This window comes from Hemibagrus wyckioides, linkage group LG03 (assembly GCF_019097595.1).
Source record: "Hemibagrus wyckioides isolate EC202008001 linkage group LG03, SWU_Hwy_1.0, whole genome shotgun sequence".
NCBI classification, from domain to species: Eukaryota; Metazoa; Chordata; class Actinopteri; order Siluriformes; family Bagridae; genus Hemibagrus; species Hemibagrus wyckioides.
The window spans coordinates 12,755,748-12,769,058 of NC_080712.1; the positions used below are offsets into that span (position 1 = coordinate 12,755,748).

Below are 13,311 nucleotides of genomic sequence, written 5' to 3' on the forward strand. Positions count from 1 at the left end.
GCTGTAGATAGATTTGCTATTGTTGCTACTAGGGTTGTGTCATCTGAAAATCTCTCAAAGTGGGTTACTTATTGGTGTACAAGGAATAGGCTAGAGGAGAGAGTACACACCATTAAAGGGCCTCAATGTATTTTTTTGTATGTTTTTTCAGCCATAATTTCCTGAATTTGGTAGCTGGTTTTTACCACCAAAAGACAATCCACCAGCTATCAGTCAGGAGGGGTTAAGGCTCAAGACACATAAAGCCAGCAACCCACATATTTTCTTCTCACAGGGCAGAATAATATACTCTGAGGAAAGTGCCATCTGACTTTTTATGCATACCTGAGCTCACAGGTCCTTGAGTTGGCAACAAATGAATATCTCCACCGGGATCTCTCAATGGCAGGACAAAATAGCTTCTGTTGCACCATTTGTGAGTCTGAGAAACACCAGTCCTGATGGATGGGGTTTCTGTCTGGTAAGGTTCCAGCCACACAAGGAAGCAAACAATCCACTTGCAGATGGAGGAGTCAACATTCAGTTGGTTGCTATGGATTAATAGCAAAGCTTGGGTCAGCTGGAGTCAGACATTACTCTGGTATAGGAGCATGGAGTTCCAAGAATAGTGTGGATGCTTGTTTAGCAAACCACTCAGCAGACTGTTATGATTCAGGCTATAGTGGATCATCAAGGGGGTCTGTGACATAAAAAAAAGAAAGAACCACTTGTTTGAAGCTCTTTAGGACCATTGATTTTAAGGCCTTTATTCTTTATGACATTATACTTTATACTCTTCTTTGGAACAGAGAAAGTAAAGGACATCTTGAGGCATGTAGTTATTCTGCATAGAGCAATGGATAGGTTAAAGTTTTCAGTGGAAAAAAGTAACGGGTAGATAGTCTGCAATTGAAATTCCAGTTTATCTAATAAATCTAATTTCTAATCTAATTTAAATAAATCTGATTTCCTCAAAACTCTAATGGGTTTTGTGTACATGTTTGTGTCGCATGTGTTATTGTTCTCCCAAGCACACTAAATTTTACATTACAGTTCTGTAGCTTTGAAATAAAAGTTTGCATTGTATGAGAAATCCAGCTGAATCACAGCTGGAGCAAGATCCCAGTGAGTACTTGTGGCACATTAAGTGTTTCCTTTTCTGTATGCCTTGATGTAAGCTTACCCTTAGGCAAAATTCACAAAAAAAAATACTTCCCAAGAAGTTTAATAGTTAAAATATTGTTGAAACAGCTCAATCGACACACCCATCCTTATGTTTAGGAAATGAGTAATCTTATATAATAATTTTGGCCGCTTATTTTGTTTGTTTGCATAAAATTAGAATTTTAAATATGTGGTAAAGATATATGATTGAACCTAGGCCTATAGTGAAAGGACATTACATTTAACGTTTAGCTCATTTGTACAGCTGAGTAGTTGGGGGTAAATTGCCTTTTTCAAGGGCCCAGCATAGGCAGCTAGGCAGGGCTGGGATTTGAACTCACGCCATAATGGTTAAGTTATTATCTCTTAAATCTTTGACTGGCAAGATAATCACAGAACAGTTTATAATCTTGGGCCAAGTCAAAATGTTTGTTTTTAATAACACTTGAAGGCCTTCAGAGTCTCATGAATTGATCATACAAATCATTTTGCCATCACACTAATAGATAAGCTGCAGAATAATTCTGAGAATCAAAATGAAAAAAAAAATAGTGAATAGTTTTCTCCTTAAAGACTTTGAGATGACCTTATTGCAATTTTTAATAACAAGAATTTTGTGTATACACTAATTGTACTTGTCAGATATCATTTCAAAAGATCTAGCTTGAGTAAAACAAATCAGTGCATGTAGAAGGCCAAAAAGCACCATAAATAAACCCATCGATTAATTGCAAACGATCAGCAAGGGGGAAACAAACTCCAGTGCATTTTAAACATACTGGTAATTTTTTTTTTTGGATAGGTTAAATTTCCTAGGAACTGTAGTGACAATATACTGTCTCTTAATATCCTGTGCATGACACCATCGCTAGCATATCTGAGCATGATAACGGGCATAAATATACAAGGTCCAGCATTTTCTAACAAAGTTGTCTTTGTTTAGACATCACCAGTGCTATTTACTACTTACCCTGCCTTTGTTTCAAACTGTAACACCTGAAATTTAAGTAAAATGAGTAAAATGACAAAGATTTCTGATTTCTAAAATTTACCAGTTGTAATACCATGGAATTCAATCTAGTTTTCAGCAGTGTTTCAACAGTTTTATTCTGTTTTATGAATAACTAATAGCTATTTACTCTTTCATTACAGGAAAGCAAATTGGAGAACAAGCCATTTCATTGAATCCCATGTGTGCTGAAAGTCATCAGTGGTAAGTGTTTATAGCTGCAAAAATAGATGTATCTATCCTATGAGTTAAAATTCAGTTGTTGTAAACAGGATTCTAAGTGTCTATGATGTAGCATTTTTGGTATATTGATGGATTGTTAAGTATTTTTCTCCTTAATAAAGGTACAAGCAGATTAACATTTGGAAAAGAGGAATTGTTTTCATTCATGTGCAGACACAGGTGTTGTTCCTCCAAGGTTCAGTCCTCAACTGTCCACATACCAAAAAGCCCTTTTGCAAAACATCTTATCTAGCCTCCTATTTCAAGGTTACCAAGATAAAACTGTCTCCTAGGCTCTGGTAAACATTCATGTACACAGTATGTCCAGTTAGGGAGCTTTCATGAAATGTTTTACATGCTTCCAGTAAGTCTGAAAATGAAATTTCACACTGTACTGCTGAAAACAAATGGTAAGTTAAGATTCATAATAATTCTTCATGTGTATAAAATACTCTGATGTCCCCTGTATTACAAGAGAAGAAAAACTTCACAAAAGGCTTAACTAAGCGAATATGATTTAAAGCTAGACATAAACAATGACACTGTGTCTGAGTCCTGAACTCTAAATGGTAGGCTATTCCATAACTGTGGGACTGTAAGGGAAAGCTCTGATTCCTGCTTCACTATTTGAGGTACCAACAAAGACCATGTTCCTTTTGATGGAAATGGGCAAAGCGGATCATAAAAGACCAGAACTCAGGGGCTGTGGTGCATGTCCATTCAGTGCTCAATACAGTAGTTCAACAGCAGTATTTTATAATCAAGTTTTATTGGGAGGTAATGCATAATAGTTAAGATGAGGGTTATGTGGTCATATCTTCTTGTTCTACTAAGGTCTCTGGCTGCTGCATTCTAGACTAACTAACATTATTATAGCAAGGCATTATGGTTATACTACCTAGAAGTAACAAAAGCCTGAACTAGTCACTTCAGCACATGATGTATATAAAAGGCCATCCAGAGGTACTATGTAATCAGAACACTTACTTCTAGCTACATGTGGTACCCGTACAAGTACTTCTGTCCTGTCAGAATGAAGCACAAGGAAGTCAATAAGCATCCACTGCCTAATGTGTTGTGTCTGTCTTTACACATTAATCAAAGTGTCTGTTAAGCTGGTTAACAGCTTAACAGACAGATGACAGTCTATCATCTGGCATAGCTGTGTGTCACCAGTGGAAGATAATAGCATGTTTACAAATACTATTACCCAGAAGAAGCATATATAGAGTACAATCAGTGGGTCAAAAACAGAAACTTGTGGAACAACAAACTTTATCTTAGTATGCATAAAGAAGTCACCATTTGCATCCACAAACTGATAATCACCTATGACCTGTGCCAGGAGTGAGCTGTTCTCTTAACTCCAAATATCTTTTGGTATATCAAAGAGAACTGTGTGATCATTTGTGTCAAAAGCTGCTCTAAGGTCAAGCATCATAAGCAAGGATCCACAACCCTAATCACAGGCCAGTAGTATGTCATTTACCACTTTAACCAGTGCTCTCTCTGTGGTATGATAAGACCTAAATCCCGACAGCTAGAGTTGAATGTTATGAATGTTATTCCTGTGTAGGTATGAGCTTAACTGCTGTGTTCCAACCTTTTGTAGGATCTTGGAGAGGTTTAATAATGGCCTGTAGTTGGACAGCTGACTGGGTTCGAGGCCAGGTTTTTTAATCAGGGGTCCATAGGTGCTAGTTTAAAAGATTTGGTTACATAGCCTGTAGTGTCTGTTCTCAGAGGGTCTCATAGATTATCAAAATGAATATTAAATTTACATCTTGGTTTTTGTTTACTTTTTGGTTTTTGTTTGGTTTTTGTTGATTACTAGATCATTATAAATAACTATGACATTTGATTTAATTCATGTTTTTTGTTAAACAGAGTACATATATCACCTGATAGGTAATAAATTCAGTAACAGTAAGTGCTTTAGATTTAAGAGAGAATATTTAAGTCCTCACTTCAGATAAAAAGGTGCTGGCTGTGTGGTCACTATGATCTCATTTTATGTTAATTATGTTATTAAAAAACTTGCTGAGAATTTTTAGGTTTTTGTTTCTCTAGGGGAACAGATACAGTCAGAATATGAGAGTAGTTCTGGCTATAACATAAATATAAGTTTATGGAGTTGTGTTAGTTCTAATATGTAATCAGCTGATGAGGAGAAAAATTGTTTACAGTTGTTAAATTTTCAGCAATAACAAGACTAACTTGTATCAAGGATGTTCCATAACATTAAGTAATTAAATGTAACTATAAACTATAAAACTATAAAATGTGTTGTTCATAAATTAAAAATTGTAAAAGGTGGCAAATCAGTATGGTTATAAGCAGAATAACATGCTCTGGTCCATACTGTTATATAAAAAAATACCCTCTTTGGATCAGGCCTGATCACACCAACCATTGTGTATGATTTTTATATAAGCAGACAGTCCATCATGTGTTATTTCTTACTTATAGAACATTTTCAGTAAGCCCAATGACCTATTTATATAAAATTTTAGAAATGTTATATATCTTTGTATAAGGATGATATATATAATTCCCTGAACATAGGTACATGGTTTCTCACACATTAACTTACTATCTCTCTTTCTCTTATCACGGTAAGGTGAGATATGCCCTGCGTTGTTTCCGTGTTTCTTTGTTATACACAACAGCAGGAGACAGATATCTGTGTCTGCAGAGCTGTGAATGCTTCATTCTGAATCAAATCCTGCTCATGTCTTGACTTGAGCATTCACTGCTCCAAATTTATGAATTGAGTCTGTGAACACTTGGATTACATAAAGTCATTCAGTTTCTCTGGTTTCACCACTGAACGATTGAAAGCAAAATTTCCCAATAAACACACGGCTCAAGAGGCTTAAGCAGAATTGTGATGACAGACATCTTTAAGATAGCTTTGGGAATAAAGCATGCTTAAAGATGTGGTAACTAGGTGTTAAACAGACCAATTCATTTTTAGATTGAGCTACTGTGTGGTTTGGTCTGGTTCAGAGTTTTTGTTGAACAGATAGCATACCCACAGCTTGTATGATCAAATTATACTGTGGTTTTGTTTTTGGCACCTTGACAACTAAGGTACACAATGCAACACATCAATCCTGGGCATTTTTTTATGGATGCAAAGTGAAATATTCAGTACTGTACTCCAGTGATGACATTTTTCTTTCCCTCAAAAAAGTTCTCACTGTTTCACATAGAAGAAAGAAAAGCACTTCCTTCTGTCAAAGAGACCTTTTGAGCTCAGGCAAAATCAGATCTGGCCCACCACCAAGCATTTTTTAACTTTCCCAAGTAATATTTCACACACCAACAACCTGAGATGGATGCTGTGTTTGACCTAAAACTGGATTTGATTATAGAGAACACAGTGATGCATTAACATTTTCAAGCCAAAATACTAGATACTAATTTATTTACCCTTGAGAAAGGGGTAAAGAAGAATGTGTTAGAAAAGAATGACCAATATAGACCTAATTGCCGAACAGAAAATAACATGTAAACGTGCAGCTCATGAAACCGCATGTCTATTGTTAATACCTTGCCCATTGTTAATACAGCTGGAAATAAATGTTTTATGATTTAATGTAGACCCAAAACCAGTATCCTCTGACCTTACATCAGCAAGGCATTGCTAAACCACAGAATGATTTTGCACCATTTTGTATACTTTGCATGTGATTATCCCATTAGTCTTCCAATAATTTTCCTGCCATAGTTAGTCACTGCAATCGCATTTTTCTCCATATTTATTGCCGGACATGAACATTAACTGAAGCTGTATCTGTACGGTTTTATGTATTGTACTTCTGCCACATGTTGATCACTGCACTGCTGTTAATAAGGCATTGTCATGAATGCAGTATGACATGACACGACACAGGTAGTGGATTGTCCTGGTGCAACCTCACTTATTCACCCTTGTTTCAGCAGTACATTCACTGTCCTCCACCTTGCAATTTGGTGTGTATTACTACGATTCACTTCCATTATACTCTTATGTTATTGTTCTTGTTCAGACGTGAGTCTGTAGTCTTATGCGGTTGCAGCTTGTGTGTGTGTGTGTGATTTGTGTGTTTGCATGTCTGTATTTAATCTCTGTTGACATTTGGGAAATATGATGGCTCACACCCTGATATTCCAAGTAATAATGAAGATTTTTCTCTTATCCCTGTAAGTGAATTTAGTCTATTTAAATCCCACTGTGTTGGACTCCTCCATTTCCTCCTTAGCACAGGATTAACATGAAATCCTCAACAGAATTCTCAAGAGTAAAAGAACACATTTTTTTTTAGCTGTAAAATGCAATATTTGTCTGTTGATGGTGTATTGACAGCTTTAGAGGAGTCTGTGCTGCAGGCAGGTGGGTGGGTTTTGTTAATTATGCTTTACTGTGCATTAATACTTCTGTGAAAAGGTTCCAGTGGTTTCTAAGAATCATTCTATAAGGCAAATGAGGTGTTGGAACACTTACCCTTGTGTTATACCTGACAACTGACCTTTGCGCAACATATTTGTCACCTCGCAAATACACTAGCTGGCCTTGAACAGAGTGGTTGAGCATATCTGTGTGAGAGCAGTTTGAGCCTAAGGCAAAGTATGAGGAAATACTTGTGTACACAGAGAGTTAGAGTTAGAAACTGTTTCTGCAGGTCTAACTGAGTATTTAGAGTAGAGGTTTAATGAATCTTACTCGCCCTGTTCACCAGTTTGTTTTTAATCCTATTTGTTATAACTTGGTGGGTTGAAGGATACAGGTTTACGTAACTTCTTGGCAGTAACAGCTCCAGTGTCATTCATTCATTTTTATTACTGGTTCACACGCTTCATCGCTCATGTCAGTCTATCCAGCTTTTTGCTGCGTGTGTGTATGAGCAGGCATGTGTACGAGTGTGTATGTTTAAGTGCATGGAGGAAAATATAGGAATTTATAGGGGTTAGAGTCCCGAGTGACAGCTTAGATTTACAGTTTCTTTCACGGTCTCGGCTTACTTAGTGTTCATGAAAAGCTGGGAGTTCTTTCTTAAAATTTACATGTAGTCTGGTCCGTAAGTATATGGACTTTGACCCAGTTTGCATGATTTTGCCTCATTATACCACCAAAATGCATTTGAAATGAAGCCATCAAGATGCTTTGCCAGGCGTTTTCTGCAACTGCCTTCAGTTGCTGCTTGTTTTCTGGTTTTCTGCCTTCAGTTTTGTCTTCAATAGTATACTTTCATGAAAAGTATACTCAACTGGGACTGGCTAAGCCATTTAAGATAATTCCATTTCTTTGCCTTAAGAAGCTCTTGAGTTGCATGTGGTATGTTTTATCCATCTGTACTATAAAGTGCTGTCCATCAGTTTTGCAGCATTTTACTGAATCTGAGAAGAAAGCATAGTACAGCAGTATAGAAACCATACACTTCAGAATTCATCCATCTACTTCTCTCAGCAGTCACATCATCAATAAACTCCAGTAACTCGGTTCCATTGGCAGCCATACATGCTCATGCTGTAACACTTCCTCCACCTTGTTTGACAGATGATGTGGTATGCTTTGGATCATGAGCCCTTCCTTTCCTTCTCTATACTCTTCTCTTTCCATCATTCTGGTACATGTTAATCTGCACTTCAATCAGATTTTGATTGCTTCATTTCAAATCTATTATGGTGGTATTCCCAGGCAAAATTACATCACTATGTAAGTAATTATGGGCTCCACTGTAAGTTTCTGGCAAAGGCCTGAGACAGAACACCTCTGGCTTTAAAAACCTCTCTAACATGTTCATACAATCCCAATCTCTCTTGCCCCAATACCCCTCAACCCCTATATATTTTTGAACCTTGAAAGATTTGGGGTACTATTATAAACACTTCTGTGATTCCTACAGTTTTCACCCAGCTTAGATGTAAATACCTCCAAGTTAAAGCTGACAGGCTACATATTCTGTGTGTGTGTGTGTGTGTGTGTGTAATGGACAATCTTACATTCAGCTCACATCCAAACCCGGTGAATGGTGTCATAATTACAGCTTTTTTATTTGTGGTCCGCTTTAATATCTTATTATGTGCAATGTGTTTTAGTTCCCTAGCAGCTTTTTTGTACTTTGAATACATTTTGTATATATAGAATATTTGATTTCATTTATATTTCATTTATATTTTTGAATACATTTTGTACTTTTAAATACATTTGTGTATATAGATTATTTCATTTAATTTTCATTTATATTTAATTTAATTTTATTTTTCTTGATATCTGAAGCAGTCTCTGGCAAAAGAATTTCCTTCAGGATTAATAAAGTTCTTATAAACAAATCTTATCTTATCTTATCTTATCTTATCTTATCTTATCTTATCTTATCTTATCTTATCTTATCTTATCTTATCTTATCTTATCTTATCTTATCTTATCTTATCTTATCTTATCTTATCTTATCTTAAGGTTTGACATATTTTGTGTTCTGATTTTGTCATTTTTTTTCCTCTTACTGAATGTTTTTTTGTTTTTCACACCCTTCTGTGTAAGCTCACATTTTCTAAAATACTTAAAACTACTAACATATCAAACATAACAAAATCATTCACAGAAACTCGTATGGTGCTTTTAAAAATGTGCTGTTAAGAAAGACCTTGTAATCATTGATATGGTGAATGTTTCAGTTGACATATTAACAGTGCTGGGTAAGAGTATGTTTTCCTCTTCTATCACAAGACAGAGATAAAATGGCTGTCTTAGCAAAACTGATTTTGCTTTTTAAAAAAATGATCAAATACTATATTAGTGTTAAAAAATAACCCCAAAATGTAATAAATCAGAATGATGTTTTCCCATAATTCTTATTTAGAGGGGAATCCCCAGATTCCTATGTCGGGCATGTGCCAAACCTGCCATGCATTTAGACAGTCAGAAGACATTTTGCAATTAGCTCAGACACCGTTGGGTCAGCACACACCTCTACAGGCATTGCCAGAACATGACAACTATGTGCTATGGTTCAGTATGAGCACTTCACATACTAATAAGAGAAAATAGATATTAAAAAAAAGAAAGAATTACCCTTAGGATTGTTGAGCAATGGTCTTTCGTCTTCACACCTGTACATTCTGTGATAGGAGGCTGTATTAGTAATCATTTCTGGTATGTGTCTCTGACTTTGTTCGAAATTTATTAGCAATGAATCATGTTACTTCTACAAACGTTGTTCATCCTTGCAATTATCAAGTACATGGGGCAATTTGTTTTATGCACGTTTTACAAATATTCTACTTTATACTACATAACTGACAGTTTTTCCTCCCTGATTTCTTGTTTGAGTAATAAGAGAGACTCTAGTTCATTTCAAATAAAACAATCTCCTTTGCCAATCTCCTTTGAAGCCTATGGCAGATTCATGTACAGTGTGTGTTAATGGTAGAAGAGATTAATGATAATTAGAGAATGCCAGTGGGAGTGTGTGCACATGGGTTTTGCGTAGAAAAATATATCTCGCCATTTATTGGTCAGTGCACACTTTGCTTGTCCTGTTGCTATTACAAATAAAAAAGCCTAATTTCTTAAAGGTTTTTATTTATTAGAAAGGATTTTAAATAAAGGATTTTTCAAGAAAGGATATTAAAACAATTCTTTGTACTACTCACTATGGCTCTGTAAATATTTTATTTAGTTGAAACCATTTTTCTTGGCAGTCTAAATGGGAATTATGTTTTTTGGGAGTTCAAATGGCACTGTAGCTAAGTCAACTTCTTTTCGAGTCCAAGTTCCTTCCCCATTTATGGAATGACATCAAATTAACATAGCTGTAGAAATAGAAGAAACAAAAGTAAAATGTCTTAACTTTTAAATGAGTCTTTTTGAGATACTTTTCGATTTTACAATTAGAAATATTAAATCTTTAAGTCAGTTGAGAATCGTTTATCGAATGGTACAGAAATGGCTTAGTGCCTAGACTGACAAAAACCAATTCTCAAAACCTGTGTCTGTTACCACATTGTCTGTCATGCTGTAAAACTGGGGGACAACTTCAGTTAGTATTAGAAACCTATCATTATTTCTGCCATGTCATCACTGCAGCTAATGTTGTGCCAAAACATGCACTACAAAATGTTTTATTTGGAAGAAAATCAATCAATTTTCTAGTTTTCATCTCTTGTGTAATGGTGACAAGGTTAAAACAGTAACACCAGAGTGATCGCTGATATAAATCTGAAGTAATAAATCATCTGTTATAATAATTGATCGTTATTTTTTAGATGAAGTTTTTGACTGGGAGATTAAACAGCTCTGCAAGCTTTCCCTGCTTAAGAATGAAATCTTGAAACCCCCAGATAAGCCCGTTTATTCTATACTGTTATTGTTTTGGGAGCAGCAGGCTGATTAGTAATGGCATGTTGGATGGAAGTGAAGGTCAGGAAGGATGGTAGGGTGAGCTGGTCACCACCCCAGAGAGCTTTCTGCCACCAAAAAAAAAGCTTTACTTCCTCCTGAGCAGAAATCTGACCTCTGCACCAGGACCACCTCCACTAACAAATACACAAGCTGACACTATCTCTCACATGTACACTCAGGCAAACACATATATTTATAGAACCTGAGTCCCCTATGCTTCTCACCACCATTTCGGTGACTGACAGTGTTTTCATCTCTTGATCCTCTGTTTAAAATGTGTTTGTGCTCAGGATGTAGAGTTTGAGTGGGACTACCAGCAGGATTAACTTTGCTGTGGTGGTGAAGCTTTGATCACCTCATACCTCCCTCTCAAAATGAAATTTTAAGCGTGCCATTGAGCATGTGCGTGTACACGTACACCAAACACTAACTAGGCGGTCATGCTCTTTTAAGCTTTGTACTGGAGGAACTCATGGACATGGACAATCATCTCCTGTGAAGGAGAAATGTCTTTACTTCATGCTTGTTGATCAGATTATTAATGGGAATTTATTGTGTGTGTGTGTGTGTGTGTGTGTGTGTGGGCGAGATAGGGACTGTTATTAAGCGTCTGCCTTTCCTTTTGTGTCCCTAGGTATGCTATTCTATGTGGACTTCTGTCAGAATATGAATCTATCCAAAATAAGATAAAGAATGGTTATCTCTTCAAGGTAAATCTAAAAACACCATTTTAAATAGCTTTTTATTGATAGTTTCATCTATAGCTGTATTAGCAAACAATTTATTTGATATAGTGATCATATTGTGGACATTCAGTAGATGATGTATTGCATGCATGTTGATACGATTCTATGAAAATATCCATAAATGTGCAAGGTAACAGTGAGCTCTACTTTCCCCACACAATTTTTCAAGCATGTGTTTCATAAACACAATATCACAGAATAAGCCACAGAGAGACAGGACTAGACAGAGGTGATGTAGTGTCCTAAAGTAAGGTCCAGGGTCTGAGTGTGTGGTTCAGGATGTTTGTGAATGTTTGCGTGCATTTTTGTGAGGTGGAATTGTTGTGGTACTTGGGAGCAGGAATGAACAGGTCACATAATGTAAAGTAATGGATCTCTATGGTTTTCTTTGTCTCTCCCGAATAAACAGGATCATTTGGATAAAGCCATTGAGCTGAAGCCACAGGATCCGCTGTCTTATTATCTGCTGGGCCGCTGGTGCTATGCTGTGAGTAAAGGCAATTTATCCACACCTCTGTCATTCAAGTGCTGTCACCATTCTATAATCTTCATGCCTTCCTATTTATTACCACTAAGGTTTATCTTTCTGACCGGGTCCTGTTTGTTGTTCTTGAATGAGTTGAATCAGGTCCAGAGGAAATCTAATAAAAGAAAGTACATAAAAGAGAGGAGGGGGGGATTTTTTTTTCACTTGTTGTAGGGCCAAGATTATTCTACTTAATATTTCATATTTTGTGTTTTAGAAGTAAAAAAAATCAGAAAGTATGTTTTAATTTTCTGTAACAGCAGCCTTCATACAAGTTCTGGCTGTAAAATAAATTTTTGGTTTATTAATTTCAAGATTGATGGCTGATGAGAAACTGACTAGGTGTTGTAAGCAATAACAGGAATTAATGTGTCTTTTGGATGTTCTTTGACATTAAGTGGAAAATAAGAGGTTTAAGATGAAGTGTATCAATCAGTTCTTCAAGACATTCTTCAAGTTTTTTTCAATCATGTAAAAATGTCATCTTCAGCAAACCACAGCATTATACGTGCAATACCACACTTCAGACAGAAAAAGTAATGTGGATAACAGCACAAATAGGGGAACATAGGGAAAGGTGTGATAGCCTGGTTGCATACGCTTGTCTTGCACTTTTTGCTCACAGTTCGATGTTGTTTTAATGTAGCTCTGTGTCTTTATGTAACACCAGGGTCCTGGTGGAACACTGTGTCATTTCCCTCTGTACTGCATCACTCCTTAGGTAATACTTTGTTAAAGCACCTTTAAAGCAAATCAGTTCAAATCAGTTTAGCATAGCTTCAACTAGCAATTCTTATTCCTCGCTACAGATCTATCAAATTGAGTCCAGTGTGCAGCTCTTTACGATTCTACAGGTTTTTGATAAGATTTGGATCTCTGTTCCAAAATATTGGTCATCTGAATTTGTCTTTTTTGTCAGTGTTGGAAGGTGAACTTTTTCATCTTTAGCTGCCTAACAAAGACCTGCAAGGTTTTTACTAAGGTAGTTTGGTATATGGAGCTATCCATGTTTCCTCCACTAAACCCACAATCCCAGCTAAAAAAAAAAAAAAGCATCCCCATCACACAATGCCACCACCACCATGCTTCACAGTGTGTGTTGTTCTTTGGATGACAAGCTGTCTTGTTTTTGTGGCAAAAATATCTTTTAGAATTAAGCCCAAAACGTTCTACTCTGGTCTTCTCAAACCGTAACACATTTTCCTAGATAGTTTCAGCAAAATATAGGTTGGCTTGGGTGTCTTTTCATGAAAAAGGGCTTCAGCATAGCCACCCA

At 36.3% G+C, this 13,311-nt stretch overlaps 1 protein-coding gene across 3 annotated transcripts in view; it reads left to right on the forward strand.

The window, feature by feature from the left end:
* LOC131350769 (regulator of microtubule dynamics protein 2) overlaps positions 1–13,311 on the forward strand; it is a 34,842-nt gene that overhangs the window by 16,526 nt on the left and 5,005 nt on the right. For all 3 annotated transcript variants that reach the window (XM_058385633.1, XM_058385631.1, XM_058385632.1), the window contains exons 5-7: positions 2,296–2,356; positions 11,398–11,473; positions 11,919–11,996. In XM_058385633.1, the coding sequence (XP_058241616.1) occupies positions 2,296–2,356; positions 11,398–11,473; positions 11,919–11,996 (215 nt within the window). The remainder of the gene's footprint in view (positions 1–2,295; positions 2,357–11,397; positions 11,474–11,918; positions 11,997–13,311) is intronic.